The sequence below is a fragment of the Sinocyclocheilus grahami genome, unplaced genomic scaffold, assembly GCF_001515645.1.
Source record: "Sinocyclocheilus grahami isolate Dianchi unplaced genomic scaffold, SAMN03320097.WGS_v1.1 scaffold352.1, whole genome shotgun sequence".
NCBI classification, from domain to species: Eukaryota; Metazoa; Chordata; class Actinopteri; order Cypriniformes; family Cyprinidae; genus Sinocyclocheilus; species Sinocyclocheilus grahami.
In genome coordinates, this window is record NW_015505531.1 from 850,138 (window position 1) to 864,605 (window position 14,468).

General features: G+C 39.3%; 2 protein-coding genes across 4 annotated transcripts in view; both read right to left on the reverse strand.

Moving 5' to 3' along the window:
* Positions 1-11,887, reverse strand: part of LOC107548673 (structural maintenance of chromosomes protein 5-like) — a 33,661-nt gene extending 21,774 nt beyond the window's left edge. Inside the window, exons 1-8 of one of the 3 annotated variants that reach the window (XM_016229459.1) lie at positions 11,819-11,887; positions 11,597-11,743; positions 10,800-11,054; positions 7,683-7,830; positions 5,679-5,964; positions 5,403-5,544; positions 1,109-1,161; positions 856-1,018 (exon numbers count right to left, since the gene is read on the reverse strand). In XM_016229459.1, coding sequence (XP_016084945.1) covers positions 856-1,018; positions 1,109-1,161; positions 5,403-5,544; positions 5,679-5,830 — 510 coding nt within the window. In that variant the 5' untranslated portion in view covers positions 5,831-5,964; positions 7,683-7,830; positions 10,800-11,054; positions 11,597-11,743; positions 11,819-11,887. Of the gene's footprint in view, positions 1-855; positions 1,019-1,108; positions 1,162-5,402; positions 5,545-5,678; positions 5,965-7,682; positions 7,849-7,951; positions 8,040-10,799; positions 11,055-11,596; positions 11,744-11,818 lie in introns of those variants that run through there. The other 2 variants (XM_016229457.1, XM_016229458.1) reach the window with 2 other exon arrangements.
* A 1,669-nt stretch (positions 11,888-13,556) lies between these two features.
* The window catches only part of LOC107548648 (MAM domain-containing protein 2-like), a 3,940-nt gene continuing 3,028 nt past the window's right edge, over positions 13,557-14,468 (reverse strand). Inside the window, exons 6-7 of the mRNA XM_016229419.1 lie at positions 13,864-14,115; positions 13,557-13,599 (exon numbers count right to left, since the gene is read on the reverse strand). Of these exons, the coding sequence (XP_016084905.1) occupies positions 13,565-13,599; positions 13,864-14,115 (287 nt within the window). The 3' untranslated portion in view covers positions 13,557-13,564. The remainder of the gene's footprint in view (positions 13,600-13,863; positions 14,116-14,468) is intronic.

A 14,468-nucleotide genomic window follows, 5' to 3' on the forward strand; every position in this document is an offset into this window, starting at 1 on the left:
ATCTGGAATGTCACCGTTTCTGTCACTGCAAATTCCCGATCAGGCGAACGAACACACACACACACAAAATCGTCTGTCTCATGAAAAAACTTTATTAAAAAAAAAAAAAATTGTTAATATTTGCATAATTTATTATTTATTTTATCCACCCGCAAATAATCAGAATGTTTTTGTTATTACCCGAACGTGTGGATATAGGAAAAGCAAAATATGTTTGCAGCATAAATCAGACGGACTTACTGAAAATGCAAATTCATTCTCTGCCAGCAGGAGGTGCTTTAAAGTGGGAGAAACAGAGGTTTCCCCAGTAACGGCTGTACACAAAGCAGCGCTGAGCTCACAAACGCTGCTTTATCAGGCATATAACATGCCAGATTAAATGAAAATGACATCGAAAATTTTCTACAGATAGTCTTCCTTTAGAAATACAGTGATATAAAAACACCTGTGCCTCGTTTAAATTTTTAAACGTGCAGTACGTGCTCATGTTTATTCAACGAAGCCTTTTGGAAAATCCGTCAGTTTTGATATTGTGGCGAGCGCCACAAATAAATAAATGTATGGGAAACACAACCACCTGAGCCCAACTTCAGTCTATTCACCTTAACTTTAACTACGTTTGTAGCCAGTGCCATAGCCAGACTGATAAACAAACACCCGGAAGTTAACTTCGGGCCAGGCGCGTGCGCCCAATGAAACCGTCCATATAAAGCTTGAAGCATCAGAATCGGTATCGGCCGATCACCATGACAAGAAATCGGTACTCAGTATCGGCTGCAAAAATCCTGATCGGAGCATCCCTACAATATATATATTGTGCAGTAATAAACTTGTCACTATAATAACAGCGCTCACCTGTGGTAGGAACTGACACAGGTTCCCGACCTGAATGTGCAGCTCTTTCACGGCCTCCTCCACAGCCCTCTGACTGGCGTGTTTTTTATTGAGCATCCATGTCGACTGGTTGTTCTCTTTCTGGATCTCTCTGGTGATTATCAGATTGCCACTCGCTCTGTATCTGGACACAAAGACGAGCAGAGATGAACTGAGCAACTCTAAGTCTCTTCAAGGACTTCTGCAAATGGCCATTGTATAAATATATACTTACAGCTCAATTTCAACTGAACCCTTGCTGCATCCTCGCTTCACATACAGACCAACCTACAAACAGAAAAATACCTAGTTTATTTATTACTAACATAAGAATGTCAATAAGTGTTGTGTAAGAAAAATATAGATTTTTAAAAATGTATAAACTGTAATCTCCAACTTCGGGTCACTCAAGCAGGTGCGTTCACGACAAGGCGTCCGAGCGTATGACGTAGGCGTAGCGGATGGTGCAACGTAACTCCAGGCAGAAGAGTCTAGTCTCGTGAGAACCAAGTTTTGTTTACAGCACAGGGAAACCAGTGAACTACATCTGATTCTGTAGTTTGTGCCGCCGCCGCTGCAGCCTCCTCCATCTCACGGAGCTCCTGGTCGGTATACTCCGGTTCAAACAAATATGGCTGGGCAAAAAACTCATTCTCCTCTTGCCTTATATCGAAATCTAAAGCTGGGTATCGTGTTCGATACTTTTTAGGCACCGACCGAATTGCCTCGATACTATCGAGTATCGATAAATGTCTTGTCGTTCGGTACCAAATTTCGATACCTAAAGGGGGTAATCTATTCAACGTCAGTGAGCCATTAAGCATCCAGCTTGCTTGATGCGCCTAAATCAAGTGCTGGTGATTGGCTCTGGTGAGGCATCGAGGTAAAACACTAGTTTACGCCGGTTCCACCCAGAGACGTGACTCACACGTGTGTAAGCGTCCAAACCCCCATAGATGTAAGGCTACGTTTACACTAGTGCGTTTTCATTTTAAAATAAACTATCCTCATCCATACTGGCATTTCCACTGCATTTCAGAAGAGATTTGTCCACACTACATGACCAAAAATGCATGTTATGTGACCATTCATGCACACTGTAGCATCATGCTGCTACACAAGACAATTCATAAGATTTAGTCTATGCTTTTACTCAAAACTCGCTTTAAACCACCGAGTGTTTGTAATAACTTCCGATTGCGATTTAATGAGGGCTTTGGTCATATAATGTTGCTGAAATATGTTATTTGTAGTCTTTTATATCAAGCTAATCACTACACCTGCTTAGAATTTCTCATAACTCATTCTCCTCTTGCCTTATATCGAAATCTAAAGCTGGGTATCGTGTTCGATACTTTTTAGGCACCGACCGAATTGCCTCGATACTATCGAGTATCGATAAATGTCTTGTCGTTCGGTACCAAATTTCGATACCTAAAGGGGGTAATCTATTCAACGTCAGTGAGCCATTAAGCATCCAGCTTGCTTGATGCGCCTAAATCAAGTGCTGGTGATTGGCTCTGGTGAGGCATCGAGGTAAAACACTAGTTTACGCCGGTTCCACCCAGAGACGTGACTCACACGTGTGTAAGCGTCCAAACCCCCATAGATGTAAGGCTACGTTTACACTAGTGCGTTTTCATTTTAAAATAAACTATCCTCATCCATACTGGCATTTCCACTGCATTTCAGAAGAGATTTGTCCACACTACATGACCAAAAATGCATGTTATGTGACCATTCATGCACACTGTAGCATCATGCTGCTACACAAGACAATTCATAAGATTTAGTCTATGCTTTTACTCAAAACTCGCTTTAAACCACCGAGTGTTTGTAATAACTTCCGATTGCGATTTAATGAGGGCTTTGGTCATATAATGTTGCTGAAATATGTTATTTGTAGTCTTTTATATCAAGCTAATCACTACACCTGCTTAGAATTTCTCATGTAAACACCCTGTATTGTTATGAAAATAGGCAGAATCTCATGAAAATCACATACAAATCATATACTGTCGTAATCGCATGTTCATTAGCTTCATGTTTCATCCGTGGAAATGTTTTTCTGGGTTTCTTATGTACAGAACTGAACGGGAAGTGTAATGGACGTTCGTCAAAGGAGACGGGACGGGTTATGAACGCTAAATATGATTGACAGTTGAGCAGCGAATGAGCTCCTCTGAGTCAGAACAGCGATTGCAGAAGAGAAAACAGACAGCGGTGATCAATAAATCAGTGGAAAATTAATAGAAATTATGATTCTGTTTAAGCGATGTGTTTTAAAACGAAATGCACTAGTGTAAACGTAGCCTAAAAGTTGTGGAAACTGAAACAGTTTTTGAGTCTGTAAAAACATACATAAGCTGAAAAAATAAAACCAAAACGTTTTTTTGAGGTAATGTAATCTTGTTGAAATGGATTTAATAAAATTTGTATCGGAAAAAGTATCGTTCAGGAACCGGTATCGAAGTCAAGGTATCGGTATCAAACATTTTTGAACGATACCCAGCCCTATCGAAATCCTCTGACATTTTTCACTCAGAATCTTGTTTTGTAGTACTAGTTCGTGACAGGTGTTTTGTTTTGCTTTCTCCTCTGTGCTTCCGCGTTCGTCACTCTTTCCCCGGAGTTACGTTGTGCCTTCCACTAAACCTACGTCATACGCTTGAACGCCTTGTCGTGAACGCGCCTGCTTGTGCGACCGGAAGCTGGAGATAAGAGTTTATACATTTTTTAAAATATAGAGTTCTGGCATGAAACTCTAGATGGCGCAGTCTGATAGATCTAACTCAATCTGACTTAATGACATCATTATCACATGGCACAGCTGATTGGTTCTCTCCCGTATCGCTGCTCAACATTCAAATATATGACTAGGGCTTGCTGTAGCAGTTGCAGCTTGCTTCAGAAACCCTCCACCTTCCCCAGCTCCACCTGTATAGATCTGCTACGAGGTGATTCATGTATACTATAAGGGGGTTATTTCATATGTGTTATATTTGCAGCAGCAATATTTCTTACATGCTCACAGCAGCATGTTGTGGATGTATTGGCAGTAGCAAGTCTCTGTACTTGCTCTGCCGCAGCAGCAGCGTATCAGATCTATTCCGCCAAGACCAAATACATTAACATTGTCATGTACATTACCATGCCAATCCCTCCGAGAGTTTTCACGACAGAACTATAATGACTATAATTCATGACTTACACTAACGCATCGTTTCGCTTAAGAAGGTCTTTATTAACCCGAGGTGTTAATAAAGGTCTTCTGAAGCGAAATGATGCGGAGCCGTGTGGAGTAGTTTTATGATGGATGGATGCACTTTTTTTAGGCGTCAAAAACAGGGGCACCATTCACTGCCATTATACAGCTTGGAAGAGCCAGGGCAATTTTAAATACAACTGAATACAACACACCCCCACATATCTACGTCACTGTGTGGGAAGATTTGCATAAAGCCGCCCAAATGTTCACGCAAAGAAAGAAGGCGTAACTTTTATTCTCGCTGTAGTATTGTTGCCGCCGCCGCCATGTCGTGAAGAAGCTGTGTGCTTCGTTGTGAAAGCGAAACTACTTTGTTTGGTCTTCCAAAAGAGGACGATATCGCTTCGTCATGCCTAGAGCTCATCCGTGCTGGTCGCTGAGGAAGAAGCACACATTTCCGGCATTTCCGTCACACGCTTGAGGTATTCGGCCAATCACAACGCACTGGACAGCTGGCCAATCAGAGCACACCTAGCTTTTTCAGACCGATGAGCTTTGTAAAAATCTACCCGTTTCAGAAAGGCGGGGCATAGAGGAGAAACAATAACGTACAGTATGTGGAAAATAATGTGTTTTTTGAACCTTAAACCTCATAAACACATTTCATTACACCAAATACACAAAATAATGTTCTTTTTAGCAACACCATATGACCCCTTTAAGATAATAACCATAGTATTTGATAATTAAATGTTCCTGAATATAAAAGCTGAAAAAGGTACAGAAAAAGGATATTTTCATTATCATATATTTGCTGTGCTAATTCAAGCACAAATTCCTAAAAATGTACATTATTTAAGTTATATGTAGTTCTAAATCATTCTGTTTCTTCTCCAAGTACTTTTTAGGGTGGACAAACTTCTCGGTACGCATTAGACCCAATTCCTGTGGGTTTTTCTCCGTTCCCTCATTACCTGCTTGTATCATGTGAAAGTTGCCGGATTTACAGCTTGTACACTGTGTTTGCTGACTACAGACAACCAAATCATCTCGGCACAACTGCCTCTGATGTCCAAAGCATCTGCACATGCAAAACCTGCCATGTGCACTAAACTTGACAGATGTAACCATCTGTGTGTATTTGTGAATCATACTGTGAGTTTCTGCACCTGTAGAAGCTTTTGGGACAGTGTCTAGAAGTAGCTGGACAACAGATTATCGATGTGAAATGACCAAAAACGTTCATGACACCACATAGCACTAAAGTCTGTAACCTGACCGAGCTGTCAGACAGATGTGAGTGCTGAGATGAGACACTCGCCTTGTCTCCTCGGCCCAGGACGGCTGTTTTCCCCGCCAGGCCCAGGCAGATGGCGCACACTATACTGGACTTCCCTGTGCCATTGGCCCCCACGATCATGTTCAGCTTGGGTCCCGGGAAAACCTCCGAGTGGTCGTATGTGCTACAAACAGAGACGACCTGAATTACAACTATAATGCATAACGTAATTGGACAATTCCTGACATGAAGCTGTAGTGGCAGTGGAAAGAGCCGTTGTGAATAACGTGAAGAGTGAGTTAAGGTTAAGTCACTCACAGGAAGTTATGCATGCTGATGCGGAGGATGGCGCCCTCCACGAAGCCTCCCGCTTGGCCTTTCGTGCTGCTGGAGGGTGCAGCCTCGCGGGTGGAGGGCTGGCAGCTGGTGAATTCATGGCTTATTCGGTTTCTCTTCTGCGGCAGGTCCATTTCTCTTCCCGTCCACTCCGCCGTTAGGTGTTCAGCAGCAGCGCCGCGACATCACTTTCATTTCGTGCCTGTGTTGCGGGTAAGTCTCCTTGCGATTGGCTGACGGGTGCTTACAACACATAAGCACTAGATGGCTGTAAAGAATTAACCTGTGATATTTGTGTTGGACTGAGATAGTCTTAAGTCAAAAGAATATTTGGTAACACTTTATTTTAAGGTGTCCTTGTTACACTTGTTACATGTACTTACTATTATAATAACAATTAATTCTGCATAATTACATGCAAGTAGCCCTAAGCCAAACCCTAACCATATAGTAAGTCCATGTAGCTACTTAATATTACTCTGTACGTATATGTATAATTACACTGTAACAAGAGCACCTTAAAATAAAGTGTAACCAAATCTTTTTTAGGTACAGTGTACCGGCTGTGCTTATGTTGAACTGCAAAACACTTCTGCAGTTAGATTTGGTGGCTTGGTTAGATTTAACTGGTTATTGGTTATGACAGTGTAATTATAGATGTAACTACAGAAATGAATTACAGATGTAATTAAAGGAAGGTATTTAATGTAAGCACACTTGTAATTAATGTTAATGTAAAAATACAAGTGTATTGTATCAAATGATCAATGCATATGTAAGTATGTATTATAACATAACATACTATAGTACCATACTATATACTAAATACATGTTTCAGTAGGAATGCCATAGATTTTTAGTTTACTTTAAAAAGGATCTATAACTTCTGGAAGCACCTCTTTTAGTAGCTTAGATCATTCTTCCTGTCCTATAGCAGAGAATGAGTGGAATTGTTCCTCAGGGGATCTATTATGCACTGATGCGATACTGTTGCTGACGGCCGCATGGTTAGAGTTTTATCTCTAATAGTATCGATCTTGGAATGAAAGAAGTTCAAAAAGTCATTACTGCTGTGCTGTTGGGAAATGTCTGCCCCTGCTGATGCTTTATTTTTCGTTCATTTAGCCACTGTATACTGAATGAATACCTGGGGTTGAGAGAAAAGTAAAAAGATCTAGCAGTTTTTAAGGATATTCCCTCCATGCAATACAAAACACCTCTAGTTTTGTTTCTGTACAGCTGCGCTCCATTTTCCGGGCTGCTCTCTTTAGGGTGCTCGTTATATACTACACTCTAAAAAATGCTGGGTTAAATACAACCCAGTGCTGGGTAAAATAGGGACAGACCCAGCGGGTTACTAGCCAGAAGGTTGGGTTAAACATTTAACCCAACCGCTGGGTCAAAACAGCCCAATTGCTGGGTCTGTCCCTATTTTACCCAGCACTGTGTTGTATTTAACCCAGCATTTTTTAGAGTGTAGACTGTTTCCTTAACCTTCTTTAAGTGTAAAAGAGCAACCGTATTTAAAGTGCTAGAAAAGAGAGAGTTCTGTTACTACATCAAGTTTTTCTAAGCTATCAGATAAGCTGAAGAGCTGAGCCAGGAAGTTCAGAAAGCTCTCGGATTTCATCAAAAATACACTCTAAAAAATGCTGGGTTGTTTCAACCCAACTTTGGGTCATATATGGACTAACCCAACTTTTGGGTTAAAATTTAATTTAAAAAAATGTACCCAACAGCTGGTTTAGTCCATATTTGACTAAAAGTTGGGTTGAAACAACCCAGCATTTTTTACAGTGTATCTTAATTTGTGTTCTGAAGATATACGAAGGTCTTATGGGTTGGGAAAGACATGAGGGTGAGTAATTTTTGGGTGAACCATCCCTTTAATAACAGATTGATAAGTAATATTTTACATTTCTCATTAAACTAAAACTGTTACTAGTTAGAAGTGATTAAGGGTTTTTGGGAAGGGGCTAAGCTCACCTCCTCACATCTCCTCTGGGCCCTGTGTAGGATGTGGGTGTGGGTCCTCTGGCCAGCATCCAGTCACCTGAGTCTCTTTCTTTAACCTGAGTGAATCCACACAGACCAGCCTCAAAGTCACAGTGAGACAGGACTGACACAGAGGATGCTGTAACAGACAGAGTTTCTGTTTGTAGTAAACAAAAATATTAAAGAATCAATTTTAAGATTCACCAGGAAGATTCAAGATTCACATGCACAGTGTTTTGTAATAAATGAAGCTTGTTTACCTAACAGTGCACAGTCACCAAGCGTGACTTTAATGTCATCGAGACCCACAGAGCCACAACTCCAAACATTTTTGCATGTGCTGATGAAAACCACCTTCATCGCCCAAATGGAGAAAAATCACATACTGTAATTAAAGGGGTCATATGATGTTGCTAAAAAGAACATTATTTTGTGTATTTGGTGTAATGAAATGTGTTTATGCGGTTTAAGGTTAAAAAAACACATTATTTTCCACATACTGTACATTATTGTTTCTCCTCTATGCCCCGCCTTTCTGAAACGCATCGATTTGTACAAAGCTCATCGGTCTGAAAAGCGAGGTGTGCTCTGAAAATGCCCCCAGAGGGCATCACTTCCCACTTTGATAATTACTGTAGTTACCATGTTCTGAACATCACATCCTTTCTTTTTCCCTCAGATGTAATCTATCTAGGTGGTCAACATCTTTTGTTGATCCTGGATCAATATTACTGTCCAAAAATATAGACTAAACCCAATCCCTAATCCATAGTTTATTCCTAAAATCAGAGGGAAATGATAGCTGATTAACAAGGGTGTAGAAGCACCTAACCCTTATTGTAAGCCGAAAACAGTTATTTCCTGAAAAGTTATCTCTCAATTCTGATTGGTTAATTGGAATGTTGTTCCAGGATCAACAAGGATGCTGATCCAGGAACATGTTGTACTTGGTGAAATCACGTTCACCCTAGGTGGTTGAATAAAAATATTTGGACTTTATATATAAAAATTACTTCAACTTAGCACCAGCAAGCTTGTTAGCTAGACAGTTAGCATCAGCTAACAATATTAAATATTAAAATCAATATTTTATATTGTTAATCCAAACAATATGTATACTGTTTATAAACAATATAAAAACAGACGTCACATAGGGCTAAATGCATCGCATTTTAATAAAACTGTTAATGTTACGGCAGCGGGGAATATGAACGTGCATGATCGTGCATATTTTAATGTTTCAGGGTTTTTTTATTTTTTATTTTTATCTGACACTGATGTAGATGTGTCTGCATTCAAGCATTTCAGTGGGCTTAAATAGATCACCCTTTACAGCAGATCAGTTCACAAACAACTGACTTACGTTCTGACCTAAATATGATTTTCAGTAACAATAATTAATCCTAAAATTCAACATTAGTAACTTACTTTTAGCAGCATCACACACGGCGGGCTAGAGTGAGCGGAGGCCGGAGTCCTAGAGTGAGAAACGGCCGGCGGATTCGACGAAGGAGTGGTGGGCGGGCTTGCGTCAACCACATGTGACGACCCCGGGCTGGACTCCGCTTCGTCCACGGTGAAAGCCGATCCGGCGATCCACAGGGCGAAGTTGATGTATTTCCTCAGCGACCAGCACGGATCAGCTCTAGGCATGACGAAGTGGATATCGTCCTCTTTTGGAAGGCCAAACAAAGTAGTTTCGCTTTCACAACAAAACACAAGCATATCCACAACATGGCAACAACAATATTACAGCGAGAATAAAAGTTACGCCTTCTTTCTTTGCGTGAGCATTTGGGCGGCGTTATGCAAATCTTCCCACATAGTGAGGTAGACATGTGGGGGCGTGTTAGAACGAGCTGTTTTAGGTAGGCGTGGTTGACTCTTAACTTTTATGAAGAATACCCCTTTGGATTTGAGACTTTAGTCTTTGCAACTTTACAGATCTTCTTTATGCACCAAGAGCTTGTAACACTCCAAAGAGAAAGGAAAACTTGAAATCGCATCATATGACCCCTTTAAGATCAACACAAAACCCAATGAGTAAAGTTTGTGAACAAACTTTGAAGTTGGCTTGAAAAAGCCTAGCCTGAAAGTTTGAAACAATTGTAAAAGCTTGAAGTTTGAAAGTTTAGATTAGATGTTGGTAGCACATTTCTAGCATGATTTAGCAAACTGCAAACATGATTTATCATGTTGTTAGCATGACTAGCATTTTGCTAGCATGTTTTGGCATGATTCGCATGTTTCTAGTATGATTATTATGTTGCTAGCATGGCATGATGTTTTTTGATGTTTTTGGTATGATTAGCATGTTGGTAGTAAGTTTTAGTACACTTCTAGCATGATTTAGCAGTTTAGCAAAGTTTTGACCCCCTCAATAAAAAGTCTATGGGACATCAGTTTAATGAAAATCATAAGTCCAATCAGTCAGAACAGTCTGAAAGTCTGATCTGAGTTTGGTGGTTGTAGCTTGAAAACTTGGTTGTAGCTTGAAAGAGATACAGTCCAAATTTTATCTCAGAAGAAGAAGCTTAAATAGCAGATCAGTAAGTTGGCCTCTCAAACCAACTTAATGACAGATCAGAAAAGAAAGACAGTGTATAAATAGGCTACTGCAAAACTTTAAAGTTTTAAGGTATGAATAATCCTCAGACCATCTTATATTTCCAGATGTTCTAAATACTTATTTCTCAAATTTTGGATCTTACTGTAATAAAAGTCATGTGAGACATAAACCCATGTCTTGCTTACAGATGCTGGAGCAGTGGGCCAAAAGAATGGCCAGTTAAATGGAAGTCATCTGAGAGTATGTTTCATAAAAAAGTCTGTGAAATCTGCTTTTGAAATTGAGATAGCCAATAGTCTTTGGTTTACAGCCATAAACCATGATTTGCAATGCTGTTGGTAAGCAACAGTATGATAGGCAAAGTTTCAACAGTTAGAATGGTTAGTATGGGCCTGTTAGCCTATGTAAATACGAACTTCCCAGGAGGACTTGAACGCTCCATATGTCTCTCCCCCTAATATCACCTGCTTCTGACTACAATAGTGAGCAATAGTCAAGCAATAGTAAGCGAGGTAAACTAAAGCCTTACGCCATCTTACCTGAGCATTCTTCTGACTTTGAATGGTCAGTTCTACTGCAATCCAAACATTTCTTATCTTATAATTCTGGGTCCATATTTGTTCTTGTTTAGAACCGTCGTTGTAATACAGATACACCGACAAGACTTGATCTGTTCCACTGAGACCTCGCAGGGAGTAGAAGAACTTTAGGCAGTATTTCTGATTCCCTGCCAAACTAACGACTGACGTATCCAGACTGTAATCTGAAGCGAGAGTTTGCCAACAAGAAGGATCCTGTTCAGAAAGAAAACAGCTATTTTTAGCCACTTAATGCTTCAACAAATGCCCTAATCAGTATTAACTGGTATAGGATTTAAAAAAGATATTTTTAAAAGAAGTCTCTTCTGCTCTTACTTGACAAAAATATAGTAAAAACATTAATATTGTGAAACATTATTGCAATTTAAAATAAAAATGTTAATATATTTTAAAACGTAATTTATTGCTATGATCAAAGCTGTATTTTCAGCATCATTACTCCAGTCTTCAGTGTCACATGATCCTTCAGAAATCATTCTAATATGCTGATTTCTTATTATTATCAATGTTGAAAACAGTTGTGGAAACTATGATACATTTTTGCAGGATCCTTTGATGAATAGAAAGTTCAAAAGAACAGCATTTATTTGAAGTAGAAATCTTTTGTAACATTATACAATCCTTTACTGTCACTTTTGATTTATTGCATTCTTCCTGATTAAAAGTGTTAATAAAAAAAAAAAAACCTTACTGACCCCAGACTTTTGAATGGCAGTGTGCATTACATCCAGCTGTACCTGCTCCTGTCGTATGGTCTCCGGCGGTGTAGATGTTGGGCCGGACAGACACTCTCCTCCACAGTGGACTGTCTATCTGTGTCTGGACATACCGACAATATCCTGACTCAAAGTCACAGTTCGCAACAGATGGATCAAATGTTGGCTCTGTAAAAACACATATTTTTTATTGATCACACAGGAATTGGGTATTGGGTATGAGCTTTGAGGTGGCAAACATACCTGAGCCTGCATTACAGAACTCTGGAGAGAAGGAAATGTCATCAAGAATCACATATCCACCATGTGGACTGCTAAACGCCTCCTCAAACACCAACTAGTAAGATACACACTCACACAAATAAATGTCAGAGCTGTCAATTTTACATGTAGTGTGATTAATTATAATAATTTTTAATAATGAAATCACATTAAATTGACACACACACACACACACATATACATAAACACATGTATACACACACACACACACACACACATATATATATATATATATATATATATATATATACACAGTGTTGGGAAAATTTACTTTTAAAAATAAAAATTACAATATTATGTTGCTCCCTAAAAAAGTAACTTACTTACTTAGTTACGTTTTATGAAAAGTACTGCATTACGTTACTTTTTCTCATCTGGCCTGAGCTTGCTTGTTTGTTTTTAATATAAAAAAGTTTTATTTTTGGCAAATGTAAAAGCCAAAACGGTTTTGAACCTGTCCACAATAAGGTCTTACTGACCTTTATGCCCTAATAAAATTAAATATCGAAATCAATCAGAAAAACTGATTTATATAAACCATAAATAGGTGCAGCACTTCTTTGACATCTGGATGCAACATGTTAAGCAGACAATACAAGAACCGCAGACTGAAATCTACCCAGCTAATAGAAAACATCACCAGAACTTTTGCTGCTATTCTGGCACGATATTGAGAAACGTTAATAGAATGTTCGTTTATCTATTAGTTTATAACACTACGTTATCTGGTCTTTAATAATGTTCTCAAAACTTAGCACAAAAATGTTGTTTATGCAATGTTCATGGACATTCATCAAACATTTTTTAAATGTAACTGTTTCAGAACATTCAGTGAATATTCAAAACTAATGTTCCCATAGCGTTTGCAAAATGATCAAATGGAATGTTCCCTTTACGTTCATATCCGCTTGTTAAGTCTGAAGTCACGTGTCACAGCTTCCGTGTCCAAACCTATGGTCCAAACGCTCTATCAGATACCACGAGAAAACAACAAAAGGTGCTAATATACACTCACAATGTGATATAATACTACCAAAAAAATTATAATCCTAACCTTTAACTCCATACCGAAATCCCAGATAGCCAGACAATGAAAATATAAATATAAATAAATAAATATAAAAATTATTTGTGTTTGGGACGCTGTGAGCATGGAGACTGTGTGTGTGGGTACGATCCCTCTATAGTGTGGGTGTGGTGTTTGACTTGGTGTGAATTTTAGGTAAGGTTGGACGACCTCCCGAGTTGCAGCCGACCTGCCCTGTTCCCGCTAAGCCTGGCCCTGGAGAATTATTCTTATAATTTTGTGTGTTTCATGAGAGAATTTTAGTGATGCTTGTATAATAAAGTCATTTTTTTTGTATCTATACTCACGTCTCACTACATTTGATTTCTTGCCCTCAATTGGTAAAACGTACCTGTGTGTCCTTATTGGTAGTATTTCCCTGGCACTCCACCAGGGTGGCGTAGTCGGATTAAACTAATAGTGATCTAGGTTCTTTCAGACCTATGAGCGTGACACATTTGCTTGGTACTTTCTTCAAAACCCAGATTTTTCTCCTGTGACGTCCTTCAGACACAGCAGGGGTGTTCAGTCCTCATCCTGGAGAGCCAGCGTCCTGCAGAATTTAGCTTCACTTGTCCCAGCATGCCTGGCTGGACAATTAATCCTGAAGACCTTGATTACTTTGGTTCAGATGTGGTCATTTACATTGGTCTTCCAGGACCAGGACTGGACAGCCCTGAGGTACAGCATCAATAAAAGAACAAACACTTTTTTTGTGCTCGTAGTGTTACAGATTTTTGCCTAACACAGTCAGACACAGTCTGGTCCATATTTAGCAGCTGGCAGCTTATTCTGGCCAAGTACTGCACACTTTCACAGGAAGCGACTGTTTGCCTGGTATGTAAAACAGCCAATCAGGGTTAGTTTTACGTGCCTTTTAGGGGTGGTTGTATCTAAAATAACACAATAAAAAGATTTATTTGTGGTTGTCAGTCTTTACCTCTATAGGATATGGAGCTCCAGACTCTGGTTTCTGGACTCCAGTTCACGTTGTTGTTCTCCGGTAGATCGGCTCTCCATAGCTCCTGATACTGTCCAGCCTGATCCCTGCTGAAGAGGGTGAACAGATGGTCCCCGGCGTGATACTGCTGGTACTGGAAGCTCAAGCAGCCCGGCATGGGCACTGTGGTCATTGGAGACGCCAGCCTGGCCACCTCCTGGAAGCTTTTAGAGTCCACATACATATACTGACCTGTGTGAATCAATGAAAAGGCATCACTGACAGAATCTATTCAGCCATGGCTATGTAAAAAAAATTATTTGACCCTAACAGGATGTCTGACAGTATAACTATTGACTGGTACATACATACATAATAGTGTTGTCAAAATAATATGATACATTAATATTTATTTGTAGTCATGAAAGACTATATCATAATACTTTTTAAAAATATTTTTTTGTATCATATGCAATAAAACACATCCAGACACAAACGTTTTATGCATAAGATTTTTTTTAAATTATATAAAATTGTATAAAATCATTCAATTTATAAAATACTTCTGTATAATATGTAGGGATTTAAAAACATAAAATTGTTAT